The following is a 24,947-nucleotide window of genomic DNA, read 5'->3' on the forward strand; positions in this document are numbered from 1 at the left end:
GCGCCCCCTCCCCCAATGAACCATGGATCTTGCTGTTGGTGGGGAGGCTTGCGTGCCTCAGTGATACAGATAGCTGTACCGTAGGTGCAACCAGAATGGAGGGGTATCTGTTGAGAGGCCAGACAAACGTGTGGTTCCTGAAGAGGGGCAACAGCCTTTTCAGTAGTTGCAGGGGCAACAGTCTGGATAATTGACTGATCTGGCCTTGTAACACTAACCGAAACAGCCTTGCTGTGCTGGTACTGCAAACGGCTGAAACTACAGCCGTAATTTTTACCGAGGGCATGCAGCTGTATGGTTAAAAGATGATGATGTCCTCTTGGGTAAAATATTCCGGAGGTAAAATAGTCCCCCATTTGGATCTACTCAGGAGGACGTTGTTATCAGGAGAAAGAAAACTGCCGTTCTACGTGTTGGAGCATGGAATGTCAAATCCCTTAATCGGGCAGGTCGGTTAGAAAATTTAAGAAGGGAAATGGACAGGTTAAAGTTAGATATAGTGGGAATTAGTAAATTTCAGTGGCAGGATGAACAAGACTTCTGGTCAGGTGAATACAGGGTTATAAATACAAAATCAAATAGGGGTAATGCAGGAGTAGGTTTAATAATGAATAAAAAAGTAGGAATGCTGGTAAGCTACTACAAACAGCATAGTGAACACATTATTGTGGCCGAGATAGACATGAAGCCCGTGCCTACCACAGTAGTACAAGTTTATATGCCAACTAGCTCCGCAGATGACGAAGAGATTGATGAAATGTATGATGAGATAAAAGAAATTATTCAGATAGTGAAGGGAGACGAAAATTTAATAGTCATGGGTGACTGGTATTCGATAGTAGGAAAAGGAAGAGAAGGAAACGTAGTAGGTGAATATGGAATGGGGTTAAGGAATGAAAGAGGAAGCCGCCTGGTAGAATTTTGCACAGAGCATAACTTAATCATAGCTAACACTTGGTTCAAGAACCATAAAAGAAGGTTGTATACATGGAAGAAGCTTGGAGATACTGGATGGTGTCAGAGTAAATAATGTTAAGACAGAGATTTTGGAAGCAGGTTTTAAATTGTAAGACATTTCCAGGGGCAGATGTGGACACTGACCACCATCTATTGGTTATGAACTGTAGATTAAAACTGAAGAAACTGCAAAAAGGTGGGAATTTAAGGAGATGGGACCTGGATAAATTGAAAGAACCAGAGGCTGTAGAGGGTCTCAGGGAGAGCATTAGGGAATGATTGACAAGAATGGGGGAAAGAAATACAGTAAAAGAAGAACGGGTAGCTTTGAGAGATGAAATAGTAAAAGCAGCGTAGGATCAAGTAGGTGAAAAGGCTAATAGAAATCCATGGGTAACAGAAGAGATATTGAATTAGATTGATGAAAGGAGAAAATACAAAAATGCAGTAAATGAAACAGGCAAAAAGGAATACAAACGTCTCAAAAATGAAATCGACATAAAGTGCAAAATTGCTAAGCAGGGTTGACCAGAGGACAAATTTAAGGATGTAGAAGCATGTATCACTAGGGGTAAGATAGATACTGCCTACAGGAAATTTAAAGAGACATATGGAGAAATAAGAACCACCTGCATGAATATCAAGAGCTAAGATGGAAATCCAGTTCTAAGCAAAAGGGAAAGCAGAAAGGTGGAAGAAGTATATAGAGGGTCTATACAAGGGCGATGTTCTTGAGGACAGTATTATGGAAATGGAAGAGGAGGTAGAAGAAGATGAAATGGGAGAGATGACACTGCGTGAAGAGTTTGGCAGAGCACTGAAAGACCTAAGTCGAAACAAGGCCCCGAGAGTAGACAACATTCCATTAGAACTACTGATAGCCTTGGGAGAGCCAGCCCTGACAAAACTCTACCATCTGATGAGGAAGATGTATGAGACAGGCGAAATACCCTCATACTTCAAGAAGAATATAATAATTCCAATCCCAAAGAAAGCAGGTGTTGACAGATGTGAAAATTACCGAACTTTCAGTTTAATAAGCCAAGGCTGCAAAATACTAACACAAATTCTTTACAGATGAATGGAAAAACTGGTAGAAGCCGACCTCGGGGAAGATCAGTTTGGATTCAGTAGAAATATTGGAAAACATGAGGCAATACTGACCCTACGACTTATCTTAGAAAATAGATTAAGGAAAGGCAAGCCTACGTTTCTAGCATTTGTAGACTTAGAGAAAGCTTTTGACAATGTTGATTGGAATACTCTCTTTCAAATTCTGAAGGTGGCAGGGGTAAAATACAAGAAGCAAAAGGCTATTTACAATTTGTACAGAAACCAGATGGCAGTTATAAGAGTCAAGGGGTATGAAAGGGAAGCAGTGGTTGGGAAGGGAGTGAGACAGGGTTGTAGCCTATCCCCGATGTTATTCAGTCTGTATATTGAGCAAGCAGTAAAGGAAACAAAAGAAAAATTTGGAGTAGGAATTAAAATCCATGGAGAAGAAGCAAAAACTTTCAGGTTCGCCGATGACATTGTAATTCTGTCAGAGGCAGCGAAGGATCTGGAAGAGCATCTGAACGGAATGGACAGTGTCTTGAAAGAAGGATATTAGATAAACATCAACAAAAGCAAAACGAGGATAATGGAATGTAGTCAAATTAAATTGGGTGGTGCTACGGGAATTAGATTAGGAAATGAAATGCTTAAAGTAGTAAATGAGTTTTGCTATTTGGGGAGCAAAATAACTGATGATGGTCGAAGTAGAGAGGATATAAAATGTAGACTGGCAATGGCAAGGAAAGCGTTTCTGAAGAAGAGAAATTTGTTAACATCGAGTATAGATTTAAGTGCCAGGAAGTCGTTTCTGAAAGTATTTGTATGGAGTGTAGCCATGTATGGAACTGAAACATGGACGATAACTAGTTTGGACAAGAAGAGAATAGATGCTTTCGAAATGTGGTGCTACAGAAGAATGCTGAAGATTAGACGGGTAGATCACATAACTAATGAGGAGGTACTGAATAGAATTAGGGAGAAGAGGAATTTGTGGCACAACTTGACTAGAAGAAGGGATCGGTTGGTAGGACATGTTCTGAGGCATCAAGGGATCACCAATTTAGTATTGGAGGGCAGCGTGGAGGGTAAAAATCGTAGAGGGAGACCAAGAGACGAATTCACTTAACAGATTCAGAAGGATGTAGGTTGCAGTAGGTACTGGGAGATGATGAAGCTTGCACAGGATAGAGTAGCATGGAGAGCTGCATCAAACCAGTCTCAGGACTGAAGACGGTGACGACGACAACAACAACAACAACAGGGGAAAAGCAACTATACAAAACCTTTATTGCTTTTCCTCCTACATTACTCAGCTGTTGTTTTTATCCACTGCTTCGTACTAAGCACTTGTGTAATTTTACTGGTTTCAAATAGCATCTTGAAACTGGAAAAATTTGAACCTACTTAGAATGTAAACTCCAGTAAACACTAACATTTAATATTAGAGTGCAAATATTTTGGTAAGTTGTAGGAGTAGTTAATGAAGGAAGTATTCATTTACTTTGTATAGTTTTTTAGACCAGAATATAAAACTTCAAAGCCGAAACTGCAGTCAACTGGGGTGAAACATCAGAGCAGGTGGCATGGGCATCATGATTAATGAGGAAGGCAGTGAGAGGGTGGGTTTGTAAAGGACAGCTGACAGCTGATTGAGGGAGGCAGCAAATGCAGTGAACAGGAATGTCATCCACAATGAGATCACTCCACAGCTACAGACAGCAGGATGAAGGGGGAGGGGGAGGGGGAGGGGGACGGGGACGGGGAGGGGGAGGGGGAGCGGGAGGGAGACTGGTGCAGTGCTCAGTGCTCACTGGTGCATAGTGTAGATTGGGAGGGAGAAACAGAACAGAGCAAGGTGGAGGTTGTGGAGAAGAGGTGTGACTGCAGGAGAAATGAAATTAGAGTGATAAGGCAAATGTGGAGGTTAAGGCAGGGCAGGTGTTGCAGAGATTGAGGCAGGAGGATTACAGGATCGAAAGCTGTTTTGCAAGGACAACTAACACGTAAATAATTCAGGAAAACTGGTGTTGGGGGAAGGATCTAGATGGCACAGGTTGTGAAGCAACTGCAGAAATCAAGAATGGTAAGCTCAGCAGCATATTATACCATTGGGTGGTGAACTCTCCTCTTGGGCACAGTTTTGCAGTGGCCTTCCATTCAGGAGGACAGTTGGTTGGTGGTCACGGCCACATAAAATGCCGTGCAGAGCTTTTATAGCAGAACTGCTATATGGTGTTCATGGGCCACAATGCAGAGGCATCTCTCCATCCCATTTGGGGAGATGAGTAGAACTGTCATGCACAAGTCTGTGGATCTCTCCATTTATTGATTGATTTACTACATTCACTATTAAAAGATTCAGCTTTTTTGCATGGACTCAAATTTGCATTTGCATTAACACTTTGGCCAAGTAGTCCAATGAGAAACACACGGATTTTGAACAGTATTATCAAGCACTTCCTTTTTTCTAGCTGGTTAATTCAATGGGTTATAAAGACATAGTGAAACAAAATTATTGTCTTGAATGATTCTGGGACCTTGGACATGCCTAAACTGCCTGGTTCCTTTACTAGCCATTTCAATTCATAGTTTGCATCGACAAAAGTAAACAAAAACTGAAAATGTGCTTCTAATTGAAACAGCTGCTTCCACTGCTGTTCAAGTGATGCAGAATCATTTGTCTACCATCTAAAGATCCCCCACACACTGTGTGAAATTCCACCTCACTTCAGTATCTCTCCTGACATCCAACCACTCTCCTCTAGAGTTTAGAGACTGAAGGCAAACAAAAATTAAACTAAAATATCCACATACTTTTGATAAAATAAGATGTTTTCTCACTGCTCATCAAACACATACATGAGCATATTCAGAAAATTACACATATTCATATACCCTGGGACTATTGACTGTAAATGTTAACCATGAAATAAGTGTTTGATTTTCCAGATAATGAAAAGTTAAGTGGTCATGAACTTACTTCACTGCAACTTTCCTGAGACTCTGTCAGAACTTGGCAAACGTCTGGGGCAATAGATTTCTATGCATTAGATATTGGAACTGTAACTTTAAACTGCAGTAACTGTCCCCAGGAGCAAAACTTTGAAGTGTCAGATTTATCCTTGTTGCAACTGGTATAGTGTCCCTGTATACAGTATTTTCTTTCATTGTCAATTGTCAGACATAGTAGAGGGAGAAGAGCAAGTAATGGTACGTAAATGTCAGAGAGGTATGTAAGCATGGAGAAATTTAATGATCTTTGCCCTATGTGTTGTCATCTTTCTATTAAACAATCTGTGGTCTATGAGTGCATACAGTAAGTTAGTTGCTGGGGAGTAATTTGTCTAGAGAATTTGTGTATGGCAGCAGGTGGTCAAAGTTGGATGAATGTTGCCAATTAAGTCTAAATAACAATGCTCAAAAGTATATTTCCCTAATTGTGAACCACAAGGAAAAGTGTTATTTAAATTTGTGAAACGATTTCAAGAATATATCAACAACGTGAAAACTGAAATGTTTTCATTGTTTTGATTACAACTGATACAACAAGATAAAACCCATGAACTCCTGCAAATCCAAATATTTTGCCAATATTTTACAAGGAATCGAGAAAGAAGACCCCCGACGTGAACCACAAGAAACAAAATATTCAAATGTATGTGAAATCTTATGGGACTTAACTTCACACTACTTAATCTAAATTATCCTAAGGACAAACACACACACCCATGCCCAAGGGAGGACCCGAACCTCCGCCAGGACCAGCTGCACAGTCCGTGACTCCAGTGCCTTAGACCGCTAGGCTAATCCCGCACGGCCACAAGAAACAATAAGGAAGAATTTTAACAGCGACGTAACAGTCTTTTCGATCAATCAACATTTTTTTCATCTTTCCACCCTGTTTGTTCAGTGTGCTGTTATGAAGGACGAAGTGTATGTCCTGAAAAATCAGCAGAGACAGAATTTAAATAATTAATCTGAATCAATAATTATAGGGTGGGGGATTAGAAAAAGGGGATTAGTCAAGGAAGAAGTACAAATTACATATCTGTGAGTAATCACAGATATGTGATTGTTGCTGTTCTTTCTGGATGATATCAGAAAAAATGTAAGTTATTCCAACTTGAAAGAAGATTTAATTTAAAGGACAAAAACCAAGAAGGATAAACCAGAATTAACAGTCATCAGCAATGTCAGAGAAGACAACAGCAAGCTGAGCATGAAAGTGAATTTATTTTAATTTTTTTATCTTTTTTGCTTTGTGATGAACAGAAGTGAAAATTACCATTTTAGGTCCAAAAGAAAATTCAGAATGTGTATAACAATGGGAACAGAGAAATGTTTAATTACAGGGACCTAAGTGCAACAGCAAAGGACAAAAATATTTATCATTTGTGGAACCTGACTTTGCTGAGAAAGACAGTAGTAGTAAGATAGCCCAATTAAATCAATTAATTGTAGACACAGGCACGTCATTAAAACTAAACAATTAAAAGTTGGACCATAAAAATGATCAATTAAATCAAAAGTTAGACGAAATATCTGCTAAACTGAACACATTTGAGGTGTCGGTGGGTGTCCTTGAGACATGAGTGGAGAAGTTAACAAGGGCCTTATTAAAAAAAATTGAACAATAAACAGACAAACTTGCAAGATATAGGGGGAAAATAAAAGTGCCTTTGATGAAGTAAACTTGAAAATCACTACTATTAATGAAAATCTAGAGAAAAATATTAACATTGTTGAGAAAAAATATAAATGTGAAGCTAGCTACTATTACTAGTAGCCTAGAACAGAAAGTAAAATCCGTAGGGTGAAAAGTTGAACTTAAACATTGTAATCAGCAAGACTGACAATTTTTCTGACCTAGCTAAAAAAGTAAAAAACCTCAACACAGACACTGTCAATAGAAACCTAATTAATAATACTGGTATGATGGTAATACACCAGAGAAAAACTTTTCTGATGAAAGTTAGATTTTATGTGACTTTGTAAAGGTAATTTTGCGCAAAACATGACAGACTGCATGAAAATTAAGTTCGTTAAAAATTTTTTAGTTGTTGAAGCAATGTCATGTGCAAACCAAAATTTTTTTACTTATGTGTCATCTGAAGCTTTCAAAAAGAAGTTTTTAGAAAAATTGTGGTTGGAAACAGAGCATGCACAGGTCAGAAGTGAATTTTTGAATGGAGCAAGTTACAGGGAGGGGAGAGACAGTATGAAACAATTTTACAGAAAACAGATATGCAACTTAGCACACATCAGTAAACCTTTTCACAAACTAACAATGACTGATGCTTTAAGATATGGATTACCAGCTGAAATTCATTGGGATCTAGTTTATGGATAGATGACACACTTCAATGGTTTCAGACATTTGCTGACAAGTTGGATAGCACTTTTGAAAGAATAGAAAAACAGCACCATAGTTACCACAGTTTTGCAAAATTGGGGAAATAGTAATTACCACTAAAAAATAACACAGACTATCACCACCACAACTTTCCACCACAGAATCACAGTACTCATTGTGAAAATAATCAGTATCAGCAGAACAGGTATCACACCACAGTTTGGCAAAGGAACGACATTAAAAATTTCGGACACAGAAACAGACATTGGCAAGATCATCACAATTCCAAAGAATACCAAAATGAAACTGTACATGAAGGAAGGAGTGGGGGAAGGGGTGGGGCAAGTAAGTAGCACTCTATTGTCGGTCCACAAGTCAGGAGCAGAGAAATGTAATAGCATGTGGACCAATCAACCTAATTATCCATGGCAAACAATGTCATCTAATGTAATGAATAATTATAATAATTATTTTAAGGAAGCGTGTTATCCACTACACACCATTACGGTAGAGAAGAATGAATGCCACACACCAAAACACAAAGAAGCAACAGACAACACACGATAAGATTGAACATGATGTAGAAATGAATTTAGTAGATTTTTATGAATGGGCAGAAAACAATACTTTATCAGAAGAGTTAACTCAAGCCTGTAATGATTTTGGGATGTCAATTTATGGAGAAACCAGGTAAGTCGGAAGCACACATTGTGTTATGTGAAAATGACTCGTGAATTTGGATATGAAAATGAGGCTGTGTTTAAGAGTGATTTGAAAGGTAATGATTCTTGTAGTGTTGTTTGTGTTAGCAAATGTGAAGATGATGATGATGATCATCATCTTGTGGGGTGAAAGTGAAGAATATAAGTATTTTGTATGTTTCAAGAAAGAAGTTGAGGTATATGGTGATAAGGAGGAGAATGATGTTCATAATAGTATTTTAGAAATATCCAAAGACATAGTTGAGAAAATTAATAATTGTAATGATAGTGTTAAAGCTACTATGATCCTCTTGGTATAGACATAACTGAGGCAGAGTTTGAAGAACTTATTAACACTAAAGTAGGACAAGCTGGTGGGCTCAGTGAACATCAAAAGCAGGAATTTAGGACTTTACTTTGGAAGTACAGTGAAGTCTTCAGTAATGTGCCAGGAAGTGTAAAAGGTTACCAGTGTACTTTACAATTGAAACCTCACAAGACCTCCTAGTGTACCAATAGCCAGAAGACTAGCAGAAGATAAAGAATTATACAAAATGGAAGTATGTAATGTTATTGAAAGAAGTACTTGTCTTTGCAATAACCAACTTCTTGTAGCTTTGGAGAAAGATGAAAGAGTGAGATTGGTGCTGACGAGTTAAATTTTTAAACAGGGAAACACACCATCCTGAAAATATTGATCAGCTTTTACAAAAATTTAGGAACACACAATTTGTGTCAAGCATCGATGTGACCTAAGGATTTCACGTTACCTTTAGCAAAAGATTCAAGAAAGTATACTGCTTTTTTATATAATGGTCATGGTTATCAATACTGTGCTGTACCATTTGGTTTGATTTCATCTGTTGCTTAATTTATTGGAGCTTTGGATCATGCACTTGGTAGAGAACATGTACCACAACTGACAATCTATAGATGACATTTTGGTAACTGGGCATGATTGGAATGAACACTAAAGTTTTGAAACAAGTACGCAATAAACTTAGACAAGGGCAAATGACACTTAAATTAGAGAAATGCAAATCTACTGTACTAGAACTTCAATTTTTATGTTATGTTACTACTAAAGATGGGTTTCTTGCTGACCCTGAGAAAACGGAAGCCATTTCCAGCACCACATTGCAGAAAGCAGTTAATGTCATTTTTTGGCTTATATGGATCTTATCAAAAGTTTGTCAGTAATAAGTTTGAATGCACCATGTTTGAGAAATTGAGTTAAGAAGAATACTGTTTGGATTTGGGGCAATGAATGTCAGAAAACTTCTGAATGTATTAATAAAGAATGAAACAACCAACACACAGACCTAATTTCAGTTTGCCTTTTTGCTTACACACTGACAGCAGTAATTATGAACTAGGTGCTCAGATATTTCAGGAAAAAGAAATTAATTGTAAAATTACATACAGTCTAATTGCTTGTGGCAGTAGAATGTTACTCCAACATGAAAAATCTTACACCATTACTGAAAGAGTTATCGGCTAGTCACTGGGCATTTCACAAGCTTCAATATTATCTTTTAGGTCATAAAATCAAAGTATACTCAGATCACAAAGCATTAACTTACTTTCAAGAGTGCAGATTACACCATGAAAGACTCACAAAATGGGGTATGGTTTTACATAAATTTGACTATCAAAGATACTGACAATGTTGCTGCAGATGCTTTATCTACATTCCTCTTAGGTGCAGTTAAGGAATTACATGATCAGGAGGAGGAAAAGGAGTTTAAGATGAGATATATGAAGGGTGTTCCTGATGAGAAAGTCATTAGAGCTGTGTGTCACAGAATTATGAGAAATCAAAATCATCTTTCAAACCGGAGGTTAGTCAAAAACTGTTTAGCTAAGGGTTGGTATGAAAAACTGGATAAATTTTACAAAGTACACGAAGGTATGGTGTTTAGGAGAAGAGATTCTGACTCTGGTAACTGAAAGTTATGTTGGCCAGAGGAGGAAACTGAAAAATTAATCGGGTACACTCCTGCATCATATGTACATTGTGACATTCAAAAGCTAACAAAGAATGTTTACTTTTACAATACGGCTAAAAAGGTAACAAAAGAATTGTCATCCTCTCATAGACATCAAAGAATAAAGGTGAGTAATACGAATTGTCAAGGTAAAATGCAGAGCATCAGTCCGGAAAAACCTATGAATTTTGTAGCTGTCGACTTCTATGGATCTTTGCCACAGCGTAGAGGTGATCACAGTTACATTTTTGCTATGGCTAACATCTTTTCCAAATTTATAAAATTGTACCCTGTCAGAAATGTCACACATAAACAGATTATTTCCAAGACTGAAAAGGATTACTTTAAAAATGAAGGAAAACCAAAAGCCATTCAGTGAGATAATGGATCACAGTTCACATCCAAAAATTGGAAAGCATTTGCTCAAAGAACAATAGTTAAACACATTTTGATTTCAGAGTATAGCTCGTCAACAAACCCTGCAAAAAGATACAAGAGAAATTGGTTGCCTTTGTTGTACACATTGTATTCACAAGCTCCTACCTGGATTGAACACTTTAGTGATTTTGAAGACATAATGAATAACTCACAACACAGTTCTACTGGATTTACACCTTTTTGAGATTATGTTTCATAAGAAACCTGCAAACATTCTGTAAGAGTTGACTGAATACTCACCACGTACAATTTTGTCTTTACAAGAAAGGGAGAAGATGGTCAGAGAAACCATGAATAAACAGGGAGAGGCATGAAAAACAAGTAATGTAAAAGTAACAAAGTTTAAGATTAGGGGTTATATACTTGTGAAATCAAACAAAATATCTCAAATATTTAAAGCAGCACTAAAGAAATTCCTTAACGTACACATTGTCACATTCGAAATTGTTGAAAATTCGCGCCCTAATGCCTAACATTTGATGTATCCAAAATATAGAAAACATCCTGGGTTGAGGAATATTACCTCATTAGAACTGCGCAGACAAAAAAAGTAGATATGAAATCTTGTTTTTCATAATGAACTTGAGCAAAAAAATAAAAAAAAATAAAAGTTTTTCACTGATAAGCCGAACTTTAAATACTAAATTAGTAACTTTGTATGAATTTAGATAAAATTTGAGTCAGGTATTTGTCTGACTATTTGTGCCACAGTATATGCAGATATGGTGTCTTGATGCCATGACTGTAACCTAAACTTCTTGTGCATTAAATGCTTGGTGAGCACAAGGGCCTTAGCTGCTGTTGTATGTTACCTGCTAGTTTTCTGTACTATAGCTTCTTCTGCTAGCTTTGAACCTACCAATATTTCTTCTACTGTCAATGCTATCTTTTCTTTCTGAAACCATCAATAATCAAGGAACAATAGCAATTTACCTGGAAAATGTTTAGCTATAAAATTCTCTCTATTGATTTAACACTACATAATGTACCTACTGTGATACAAACTTCTAATCTATCCTTTGAATTTTGATATGTACCACACTTTTGAATTATTCTTTTGTGAACTGAAGTCCACTAGGATGATAATGTAGCTGAGAGAAGTAGATACAATGGAAATAAAAAGAAAGTAATATTTTTCAAACCTGTGTATACTGGAGAATAAAGTGAGACTAAAACTTCTGAGGTGACTTGAGTAACTTCTTGTTAATAAATGGGTTAACTGTATGGAGGAAAAGTAATAAATGTGATACTGAGCTGAATTTGAGATAGAGATAATGTATTGGGTTATCATAGAAGAAATGTTGTACTGAGTTACTGAGAAGGATGTTTTTCGTGCTTGTTGCACACATTTGTGGAATGAGATAATTTGTGATGAATAGGGAGCAGCTTTATGGTGAAGAAAATGAAGCTTAAACAAAATATAAAAAAACTGATTCTGCATTATGTATAAAAACGTAGTTATAGCAAAGGAAGGGAGGTCAGACTTAAAAATGCAAGTGGAGGGGGGGGGGGGAAAAAAAAGAAAGTGAATGTATAGAACAACAGATACCAGTTGGAATAGTCATGAGTAGCTCACATGGTGCTTGAATTTAAAAGGTGCACAGAAACTAATATGTCTGATTAATAAAGCAAACCTTACAAAGCAATATGCCTATACTTACACTAAAATATCTAACCAAGTAGCTAATGAACTACAATAAGCACGGTATGATACAGTTTCTCTTTTTTCTTAGCACTTATCATTCCTGTATTACTTATTGTGTCTTTTATGCTATGTACTTTCATATTATTGACATTGTTGTATTATCCTAGTTCTGTGACAATGTCTTTCACATTTTACAATCTACTGTGTCTCATCCACAAATCCCATTGCAATTGTATCCTCACCAGTTAACGATAAAGTGTCATATCTGTTGTAGCTATCTCCAGAAATATAAAATGATTGTGAATCAGTATGATGATGTGCCATACAACCCATCATGCTAAAGTAGTACAGCAGGAGAAACTCACAATGTTATGGAGAACAGGTCAAATGAGCCCTTCATGAAGAAAAATAAAATGTACTATTTTGTATTGTATAAATATAATAATTCCAATCCCAAAGAAATCAGGCATTGACAGATGTGAAAATTACCGAACTATCAGTTTAATAAGTCACAGACGCAAAATACTAATGTGAATTCTTTACAGACGAATGGAAAAACTGGTAGAAGCCGACGTTGGGGAAGATCAGATTGGATTCCGTAGAAATATGGGAACACGTGAGGCAATACTGACCCTACGACCTATTTTAGAAGCTAGATTAAGAAAAGGCAAACCTACGTTTCTAGCATTTGTAGACTTAGAGAAAGCTTTTGACAATGTTAACTGGCATACTCTCTTTCAAATTCTGAAGGTGGCAGGGGTAAAATACAGGGAGCGAAAGACTATTTACAATTTGTACAGAAACCGGATGGCAGTTATAAGAGTCGAGGGGCATGAAAGGGAAGCAGTGGTTGGGAAAGGAGTGAGACAGGGTTGTAGCCTCTCCCCAATGTTATTCAATCTGTATATTGAGCAAGCAGTAAAGGAAACAAAAGAAAAATTTGGAGAAGGTATTAAAATCCATGGAGAAGAAATAAAAGCTTTGAGGTTCACCGATGACATTGTAATTCTGTCAGAGACAGCAAAGGACTTGGAAGAGCAGTTGAACGGAATGGACAGTGTCTTGAAAGGAGGGTATAAAATGAACATCAACAAAAGTAAAACGAGGATAATGGAATGCAGTCTAAGTCGGGTGATGCTGAGGGAATTAGATTAGGAAATGAGACACTTAAAGTAGTAAAGCAGTTCTGCTACTTGGGGAGTAAAATAACTGATGAGGGTCGAAGTAGAGAGGATATAAAATGCAGACTGGCAATGGCAAGGAAAGCGCTTCTGAAGAAGAGAAATTTGTTAACATCGAGTATAGATTTAAGTGTCAGGAAGGCGTTTCCGAAAGTATTTGTATGGAGTGTAGCCATGTATGGAAGTGAAACATGGACGATAAATAGTTTGGACAAGAAGAGGATAGGAGCTTTCGAAATGTGGTGCTACAGAAGAATGCTGAAGATTAGATAGGTAGATCACATAATTAATGAGGAGGTACTGAATAGGATTGGGGAGAAGAGGAGTTTGTGGCACAACTTGACTAGAAGAAGGGATCGGTTGGTAGGACATGTTCTGAGGCATCAAGGGATCACCAATTTAGCATTGGAGGGCAGCGTGGAGGGTAAAAATTGTAGAGGGAGACCAAGAGATGAATACACAAAGCAGATTCAGAGTGATGAAGGCTGCAGTACGTACTGGGAGATGAAGCTTGCACAGGATAGAGTAGCGTGGAGAGCTGCATCAAAGCAGTCTCAGGACTGAAGACCACAACAACAACAAATTGTAAAAGTGTAGACAGAACAGTTCCCTTTATGATTTCGTCAGCCTGTTTTCAATCTCATGCTCACATTCTGACTGATGGGCTTGTGTAATGAAACTGGTCTGATTACTATGTTTCATGTACCAAGTGTAATTTCCAGTACAAGACTTTTGTCACGTGTTTTGCAGTACCCTTTGCAGTTGTCATATATTTTGTACATATTTCTTGTAAAAAAACTGTCTTGATTATTTTGATGAATGTAAATGTCTGAGGAGTATGTAGGCCAGAGAAATTTAATAATCTTTTTTGACCAGTTTGTTGTTATCTCTGTATTTAGCAATCTATGGACTATGCTTTGGTAACGTAAGTTGCTGGGAAGTTGTTTGTCTAGAGAATCTGTATGGCCACATGTGATGAAAGTTGGGTGAGAGTTGCCCATTATCTCTAAACAACATTGCTCGAAAGTATCTTTCCATAACTGTGAATCACAAAGAAAAGTGTTACTTAAAATTTGTGAAATGATTTCAATTGCTAGAACAAGATCAAACCCATGAACTCCTGCCACTCCAAATATTTTGTCATTCTACAGGAAAGTGAGAAAAAAGACCCCTAGATGTGAACCACAAGAAACAATGTAGAATAATTTTACCAGTTAAGTAACCATTATTTTGATCGATCAACATTTCTAAACTTTCGACCCTGTTTGCTCACTGTGCTATTACGAAGGACAAAGTATATGTCCTGAAAATCAGTAGAGATAGAATTTAAGTAATTTGAATCAGTAATTATACGATTGGGGGGGGGGGGGGCAAAGTATGCAATTCCTATCACAGCAAATTTAATGGATCTACGTTTGATGTTCCATACTTTGTTCCTTTCCTTTCTGCTACTGTTAAAGCAAATTCATAGAATTTAGCGAGCAATGAATTAAACTACCATCATCTGTCTTGAAGTTATATTAGTATCAGTTGCCTTACACAGTTTATTCTTTTCATGTTTAATAATGCTAAACAGTCTTTGCTTTGATTTGCAATTCGTTTTTGTGTATAGAGTCTCGGTTTCTGATGATAGTTAATTTGCAACATTACTTATACTTTGCTTTCTGTCTTCATTAAAGTTAATCTTTTACATTAAATAGAGCCCTCCTCCTGGTACAAGACACTCTTATCGCAAATGTTAATCACTCTGTGTCTTGGCATCCATCTAAAGGAAAGCTGGATTCCTAGTGTTGTAAGAATATTTTTAGGAAAGAACTGAATTTTCACCTACTTTGTTCACTTAACCCCTTACTGGCCATTGCCCCCTTTTTGGGATGCATGTATTTTACTTATTTCTACGTAAGCAATGGAGCTTTTAGCCTTTATTGTTGCACCTGTAGTTTCAACTAACTGCTATAATGCCTGTAAACGTAAAATAAATAACTTTTTTTTCTTAGTATTTCACGTCAGGAAGATTATAAACTGGCCGATTTTTTGTTCTCGCACTTGGCAGCACTGTATGTCTGCTGGTAGTTCCTGGACGAAAATGAGCTGTGATTTAGTCGTCTGGGTGTGTTTGTTATGATCATATGGATGTCCGTGTAAGGTTAAGTATACTGCAGGTTTTTTCAAGTAAATGCAATATCGATGTATTTTATGCGTTCCAATAATGGGACAATGGCATGTTACACTATCATTTATTGTTGATGTGCCCTATTCTTGTACACACGTATTATACAGAGAAGAAGTGCATTTGACATTCTTTATATCTGCTTTTTTTCATATTCTATTCGAATTTTATGATTCCAACAGGATAAAAAGATGCCGCGTGGACTTACACTTGAAGAAATTCTAGCAGAACTAGAGAACCATCAAGAGAGTGACGAAGATGATGACGTAGAATTGGCGGTTATTCCACCCGATGCAGATGTAATAACAGATGAAGAAGACATTGACGAAAATGTACTGAACAATGAGTGTTGTACAAGATGTAGCCAGTACTTTAGAGCTCATAACCAACTGAGATGAAGCTAATGCTACAAATGCACCTCCAGAAACCAAAAGAAGGAAAGTGTTAGGAGATGGAGCAGAAAGTGGTATGTTATCTACAAAAATAAAAAAATTAAAAAAAAAAAAAAATAAATGAATGTAAGTGGTATAAATGTCAACCAACGTACACAAACACTAGTGAACCAGGGAAGAGCAACGAACATTAGTTTCGGAATTTCTAGCAAATAAGACAGTGCCCCAGGTGTTTGAGGATTTTTTTTCTGAGAAACTAATGGATACTATTATTGAACAAAGCGAAATCTATGCTTGCCAACATAACAAAATAAATTTTCTGCTAACCAAAGAAGAACTAAAATCATTTATTGGCATACTACTTCTGACTGGTTATCATAAGCTTCCCTATGAGAATATGTACTGGGAACAGGCTCCCGATGTCGGTGTTCCTTTAGTCTTCAACTCCATGTCAAGAAATAGGTTTCGGGAAATAAAGAGATTCATGCATCTCAATGACAACTCCAAAACAGACAGAAACGACAAGATGTACAAACGGAGGTTGTACTTTGAAATGCTAAAAAACGAATTTGGAAAATTTGGCGTATTTCATTCAGAACTCTCAATTGATGAAATGATGGTACGTTATTATGGCAAACATTCAGCTAAAATGTTTCTTAGGGGAAAGCCTATAAAATTTGGATATAAAATGGCTTTCTTTATAATTTTTCGCCATGCTAAGGCAAGACTGACAATAAACAGGAGCCTTTAGGTGCAAGGGTAATAAATGGACTAACCAGCATGATTCTAGAATCAGAGTGTCCGAATTATAAGCTTTTCTTTGACAATTTTTTCACCAGTGTTGATACACTGACCACACTCGGAAAGAGTAAAATGAAAGCTACAGGAACAATAAGAGAGATCCGAACTAATGGATGTCCTTTGATTGACTCGAAAAGAATGGCAAAAGAAAAGGAACGAGTATTCTATGACCACATGTTTGACAAAGAGAACGAAGTTTCGGTTGTGAAATGGACTGACAACAAACCAGTATGTGTAGTGACAAATTACAGTACCATTACTCCTCTGAGTTCTACTAAAAGATACTCACGGGCAAAGAAAAAGGAAATATCTGTTACAATGCCTCACCTCATTGAAGAATACAATGCCCATATGGCTGGCGTAGATCTACTGGACAAACAGAAATCACTTTGTAGGACGAGGATAAGGTCAAAGAAATGGTGGTGGCCATTATTCACACAGATGATAGATATCTGCGTAGTAAACACATGGCGTGCATACCAAATTGCTAACTCTAATGAGAAGCTCTCACTTTTGGATGTCCGACGGACATCAAAGAAAACAGGATCAGTACCAAAATGCAGAGGACCACAAGGAAGCAAATTGATGTGAGGACGGGTGAGCACAGATGTACGACTAGATCCAGGAAATCATTTCATTGTGCCAAGTAAAACACAGAAGAGATGTGCTTACTGCAAGAAAAAAACAACAAAAATTTGTGATAGGTGAAATTTTTGTGTACACGACAAGTGTTTTGCTTCATTTCATACTGAATAGACATTCAATAATATTAAAACATTCTTTATTTATGGTTTGTGTTGTTTCTTACAATATTATGCATGGAGAATAAGGTTGTGAATTTGGATAGCACATTTGGCCAATGTCCCAAAAATGGGATGGTCTGTAGTTTTTGTTCTAATAAACTGAAAATTTTCAAAACAACTTTTTATTCAGTTAATCACTCAATGTAACGTATTTATATATAAAGTTTGCAAAAAATGATCCGAGAAAGTTTTGGGCAGTAATGAGTCAATAAACTGCTTCCAGCTGCCTGGCCTGTAAATTATTCCTGAATAGTGAGGCTGAACCAGTATTTTTCCTCTCTTAGCTAAACCAAATTGATAACTAACTGCTGCTGTTTAACCGTCGTAGACAATTTATTATGGGGGTCCACATCTGTTTAGAGGAGAACAGTTGTATTTAGATATCAACTAACAAATGTTCTTGCACTATGTTTCCTACTCACATTGGTATTGTTATATTAAGGACCAAACCAAAGCTGGACATCAACTCAAGGCTCCTTTGATATGTTCTATCTGAATTGAAAGCAGTTTTTAAATCATCAGATAACATACTTTCCCAGTTATTTCTAGCAATCACTTCTCTATCAGTACCCTGTCTAACTGCCATATGAAGCTGAAACTTTTCGTTTAGGGGATCTGACATGAGGGAAACTAGTACTAAAATTTACAATACTTACCCAGACAAACTTTTTAACTGAGGCGTTTAATTGTAAAGGTAGAAGTGCTTACTCATACTTCACAAAAATGACTTCCTTGTAAATAATACATAGTCAGGTCACATACGGCCATAAAATATTACAAAACAAGATAAATCTTACAACTTTATTTTTACTGCCAACATACTATTGAACAAAAGACAACTCAACAAAAAAATCAACACTGAATAAATATTTTTTTATAATTTTAATTGTTGTTTATATTTTGCTAACTGCAAAATCACACTTTGTACTTCCCTAAATTTGTTATACCAGGAACTACATAAATAAATCACTCTCATAGGTAACACATGATTCCAATACAGGGAAAAACACTTGGATAAATTAGTTTTCATTCAAATATTACTGAAAGACTTCACTAGTCGTGTTAAAGGCAACAGTACCACAACTTGAACAAAGGAACAAATATTTGAAATTATATGACATAGCTGCCTTGTCATACAGTTACAGTGGTTTAACGATATCACCAAATGTACTGAATATCATCTGAACCCATGTACATTGCCCACACCCTAAAATCTAGTAACAGGCATGAGTGGATGCAGATTAAATCTCAAAAGTAATACTCTTCAAATGGCTGTTAAACATTAGCTGTTGGCTATAGCAATACCTTACAATCTTACAAAGTAAGTGTATCTTACTATCTCATGCCTAACAACTTCGTATGCAACCAAAGGACAATAAGATGACAACAGTTGTATTGATGTTACTTGATACATTTTCTTTTCCTATCTTATTAACAATGTTCAGCTTACAGCCATTTAAAGTCAACACATTCAACTAACACCATGGAGTATGATTTTGTGTGAAAAATACAGACAGATGGGTAGCAGGTCTGGGAGCCTTGGACTAAATGCAAAATAAATTCATTTTTTACCAACTCTGGTAAAACCAAATTATATGAAAATAGATCTCCAAATATCTCTGCAAGCATTGTTAGGAGAATTTAGGTACATAGCAAAATTCTTGATTCCAACATCAGTGAAAGCTTTGAAATATCCTTGGGGGTAAGAGTGGAATATGGCACTGGGGAAAATATAATTAGGTATCTGATTTTACAGTTTCGTATACCTAACATTTGACATGCAAGTTGCCGAAGTGGTGTCTATTCGATGGGAGGTCCTAGCCAAATCATCATCATCATCATGCATATAACATGATAATGCAATGAATGATTAGTGGCTGTCTCAGGTCTTGTGTAAGTAATATTAGTTAATGACCATTGTTCTCTAAGAGAGCAAATTTTTTGAAGGCTATGGAGTTATTTTTTGTTTACTGTAAATACAAGTTTTTCTGCAAGGGCATGGCTAAAAGATGTTCTCTAGGAAAAATAAAAGTTATCTAATGAAATTAATGTTTTAACATGCAAGGGGCATTCTGGAAATAACTGTCACTGAGGTTAACTATTTACAGTCTTGCTGACATTCAATAATTTGAACAACACTTAGGTGGTTTGAAGGTTTTCTATAGTATTATACAGAAGAAACATTTAATTGTGAAATGGGAAAACTTTCTTCATAGTAAAATGGTACAAAATACTGAACAGGCTGGCAGTAAAAATGGTGTAATGATAAAAAAATGCAGAAAGTCAAAAATAAAATTTGAGACCATGTAACAAAAAGCATAAAAATTGCAGTTGTGATCAAATGCAGAGTCCTCAGTTACAATCTTAAAATTAATTGCTGTTATCACTTATATTTTCACAGTGAACAAAGTTATTTTTTTCAATATTTTGCAAATATTGCAATATTAGGCTTATACGTAGCTTATCTCAAATTAATAATTAAATTCATCAGTGTGACTTTAACAAAAATTGAATGTGCTAAATAACTTTATAGGCATAATGCAACATATCATATATGACTGCTGCAGATTACCACTAAAACGTTCCAAATGAAAATATATGTAATACAGCACAAATAAATATTTCAGAACTGCAATAAACTGGTAATGTTCTATACAGCAGCGAGCTTCTATATTATAAAATGCAAAAAAAAAAAAAAAATCACATAACACTGATTTCTATACCCGTCTCAATATGTTTTTGCATAATGTCATTTTTTTTGTCAGCAATAAACTCATAATACCAATTTTCTCAATTATTTCATAAATCTATATAATGTTGAACGACATTCAAAGTATAAAAATATTTACTTTTTCAACAACCAAAATTCCCCCTTTTTAGAGTGCAATTCCGTCTACATTATTCTAATTAAACGTTGTTTCTATTTCATAAACTCGATTAAAGAATAAATTTGATACAGTAAAATAATTAAATGTATTTTCCCTGAGAGCAAACAATGTTCATAAAACCACATTCCACGATGTTTAGTGTACTTACACAATATTTCCTTTTTCCTTCCACCCCCCCCCCCCCCCCCCCCCCCCCCCCCCCCCCACACACACACACACACACACACACACACACACACACACACACACACACACACACACACAAAAAGTATAAAATTGGGCCCTAAGATCAGCGTAAGACTTTATATATACTTGGTGTTTTAAGAAACTCAGCTGTCTACGTACTGCAATGGCTACTCAAAACTGTTGCCACGGCAGAAGTTAAAACTATCCAGTACAACTGCACACATTCGCCAAGACTACAAAGACAAATCCTCAACAAATCTGGTTGGCTGCAGACAACCAAAGTATGTCACATATTAATACTGAATAAATTTATCATATTTTGCTTTCAGGCAACAGTAGGATTGTATCATGGATTGCTTTGGCAATATAATCTATGTTATGCGTAGTGACACCACACATATTAATACGTCCACTCTTCAGGAGATAGATGTGGTATTCACTCATGAGATGTTCACACTGACGAGCTGCAAAGAGAAAAAAAGATAAAGGTGATACTAGATAAATGAGATAGGAACTTATAAAGGTACAACAACCTAGTTGAAGTGCAATATATCAAATGCCACAAAATATAATAAATAATTACTTTTAAAACTGCCGAATTCTCAGTCCTAAATGGGCATAATTAAATGGAATTTGTGGGTTTGAAACATAGCAAGGTGAAATAAGTCCATATTCTGCATATTTAAAGACTTCAATACTCATTTTTTCACTCTCTTCCATTTAAATTATTTGTGTGCAGTCTACATAAAATACCATAATGTTGTTATAAACTGTGTTTTATAACCTTCATTGTTCAGTCTGTACTTTTTCATGACAATGGTTTATATTGCTTCTCATCGCATAGGAGAGACACAGTCACACACAGGCACAATGAAGAACACTGCTACCAACTGCCTCTGAGCGCTCAACCATGTGCAGGTGTGCGCTTTTTCTTTTGTTGTTGTTGTTTTTTTCCCTTCCCCTTCCTGTTTCTGAAGAAGGAGCTTGCGTCAAAGCTTAATTATTTTAGCACTCTTCGGCATTGCTCCGGCCTGCACTCAATACCTCTTCGTTGTGCTGAGTAGCAATCTATCTTTTCCACATGTTATTCCTATGCCTTTTGGCATAAATATTTCATAGAGAAACGTTTTACTGAAGGGAATAATTGAAATTTAAAATCTGGATAACCCAGGTGCACCTTAGAATCTCTTCTTGCTAGTAACTATTTGTTTGAGAGCCACATTTCCCATTATGTAAGGAACATCTTGTCTTGTTCTAAATGTAAGACATTATTATTCAAAGCTGCTATTGTATAACCATATTAAAAATCCAGCTATGCTGTAGCCCTATTTTTTCTGTATTCAAAAGCCCATACTTTTGCTAGATAAACGTGTTAGTTGATGGAAATTTCATGAATCTGAAATTTGGATTTCTATAGAATCTTGGACAGAAAAAATTTTGCTAGAAAAAAGTGCACTCCTAAAAATATGCTCATCAAAATAGAACCTAGTATTAATGCGGAAGAATACATGGTTTACAGTTAAAAGAATTAACTTTATCAGCAGATATGAATAATTGTTATTTATTATTCATGCCATCTACGTTATTTATTGCATATGTACCAGTAAAGTGAACAGCAATCACAGATTAGGCCTTACAACTGTTCTGACTGGTCAAATGAACCTACAAGACAGTATAGGGAGTGATCTATGATGGTGCGACAAGCCATTATTGCCAGTAGATCAGCTCCTAATTTGGCATCACAAGGGCTGAGTGCACCCCATACCAGGCCTCCCTACCTCAGAAAAAATCCAATGAATCGAATCCGTGTCCTTTTGCACTGAAGGCAGCGACACTAACTGTTCGGCTATGGAGAGTGTCATAGTATGTAATTGCTCTGTATTTTGATATTTTATAAAAAAAATATTCCAATGCCATTGACGGTCAATCTTCAATGAGTAATATTCCATGAAGTCAGTCTCCATGAATTTGATTACACGTATATTTACAAACTACCATTCATTTAACTGGACTCCTTGAAACTGTTTAGATAATTGAACTATTTTTTAATAACTGGCACTATGATCACAATTTATTAAGATAAAGGCACTATGGTCAGTAAACCTATGGGCTCTAATCCTTCTATACCATTTTGTTTTGCTGAGCAGTGATAACAGATAACCCCAAGTCTACTGTATTATGTGAGCAACCTTCATACAAATTCTGTACCAGCCTGCAAGTGTATGATAAACTCTTCAGCGGAAATTCCAAGATGGAATAACAATAACATTATGATAGGGATAGACAGCTGCTCACCATATAGAGGAGACCATCCCTAATGAGGATTATACTTCATGCATGTGTAACTTAACCCGAAAGGCAGTAGTTCAACATGGGGCAAAATGCTGCAACTGCACAAAGTAGGAATAACACTATGTTTGTTAATTTTATAAATAATGAAAGACTGCTCCAACAGAGCACTATTAATTAGGTTCTGTAACTAACATTTTTATATCGTATCACCTTCAGAGTAAATGTAGCTACTGCTTGGGGAAACCAAAATGCAAAATATCATGTCACAGGGATAGGATGAATCAGAGAGATATTTGAAGCACTGATCTGGTCCTCTAAAATCTGTGTACTAGCTGAAGATGATAAAACAGAAGCCAAAGTTATAAACTTCACATTTAAGAAATCATTCATACAGGAGAATCACATAAGCATACCACTGTCTGACCACTGAACAGTCTCCTGTATGGATGACATAGTAATAAGCATCACTGGTGTAGAGGAACAACCGAATGAGTTGGAAACAAGTCAGTCAGCAGGTCCAGACAAAACCCCAATTTCGATTTTCAAAGAGTGCTCCATGGCGTTGGTCCCTTATTTAGTGGCATTTATCATGAATCTTTCGCCCAGCACTAAATCCCACGCAACTGTAAAAAAGTGCAGGTGACTCCTGTCTACAAGAAGGGCAGAAGACCAGACTCACAAAATTACAGACCAATATCCCTAACATCAGTTTGGTGCAGTATCCTTAAACATATTTTCAGTTTGAATATGACAAATTTTCTTGCGAACGAGAAGCTTATGTTCACGAATCAGCATGGTTTTACAAAGCATTGCTCATGCAAAACTAAATTTGCCATTTTCTCACATGATATATTGCAAATTACGGATGAAGGGCAACAGGCAGACTCCATATTTCTAGATTTCCGGAATGCGTTTGACATGGTACTTGGAAGGTATGAGCATATCAAGTAGATTCACAGATATGTGAATAGCTGAACACTTCTTAAGTTATAGAACCCAGTACGTCGTCATCAATGGCGAGCGTTTATCACAGACGAGGTTATTGTCACAAGTGCACCAGGGAAGTGTGATAGGAATGCTATTAGTCTCTATATACATAAATGATTTGTCGGACAGGGTGTGCAGCAATCTGCAGTTCTTTGCTGATCATGGTGTGGTGTATGGCAAGGTGTCAAAGTTGGGTGACTAGGAGGATACAAGTTGACAGACAAAATTTCTAATTTGTGATATGAATGGAAGTTTGCTCTAAATGTAGAATAATGTAAGTTAAGGTGGATGAATAGGAAAAATAAAATTGAGCCACACAGAGGTCACTGGAGCCCACTCAGCCTCTCAACCAGTTTTCATTCTACAGGAAACAATATAGATTGCACAAATGACTTGCATGTACTAAAAAGAACATAATGTCAAACAATGTGTTCTCTGAACAGTAAGAGCTGTGGATGTGCAACATAATGAGAAGCAAAGAACAAAATGCATAATTTTTGTGAATAGATCATTGTCTGGTGTAATAAAGACCTCTTTGTTCAATACATATCCATATTCCTTCCCTGTGAAGTGAATTTTTCCTGTCTGTTACTACCTTTTCTTTTACTTGTAGTTAGTAGCAGAAAAGCATCTCCCTCATATCACACCAAAGCATACCACATCAAAACACAGTACAGCACAGTGCTACAAGCACACATTTTGCTTTGACATATTACATATATTACATATATTACCCAAAATGCATCGATATATGTTGGTTCTTATACGTGCAGAATCAAAATTTGAATTCCATATAGTGCCAATAAGATCCAAAATGGTTGAAGTGGGAACCAGTTTATATTATTTCTAGAAAATTAAATTAGAGGCCTTAGGGGCAATGGAGTATAGGAGAGGAAGGAAAAGAAAGAAAGCAAACTTGGATACAAAGATAGAAAGCAGAAGACGGGCACCATCCAGTGGTTTCAAGGAAAGAATGTGAAAGAACCAAGGGAAAGAACAGGAGATTGGACCATCAAAGGAAGAATGAACTGCAAGTGTAAGTCCTTAGAATACCCAGAAGGAAAAAGAAAAACCAGTTTACTTGTATGTCATTTCTGTGACCAGCAGTG

At 36.5% G+C, this 24,947-nt stretch overlaps 1 protein-coding gene across 1 annotated transcript in view; it reads right to left on the bottom strand.

Annotated features, from left to right (window-relative positions):
* Nucleotides 1–20,569: 20,569 nt before the first annotated feature.
* Nucleotides 20,570–24,947, bottom strand: part of LOC126475045 (aspartate aminotransferase, cytoplasmic-like) — a 76,730-nt gene continuing 72,352 nt past the window's right edge. Inside the window, exon 8 of the mRNA XM_050102592.1 lies at nt 20,570–21,023. Coding sequence (XP_049958549.1) covers nt 20,872–21,023 — 152 coding nt within the window. The 3' untranslated portion in view covers nt 20,570–20,871. The remainder of the gene's footprint in view (nt 21,024–24,947) is intronic.

The sequence above is a fragment of the Schistocerca serialis genome, chromosome 4, assembly GCF_023864345.2.
Source record: "Schistocerca serialis cubense isolate TAMUIC-IGC-003099 chromosome 4, iqSchSeri2.2, whole genome shotgun sequence".
Lineage (NCBI taxonomy): Eukaryota > Metazoa > Arthropoda > Insecta > Orthoptera > Acrididae > Schistocerca > Schistocerca serialis.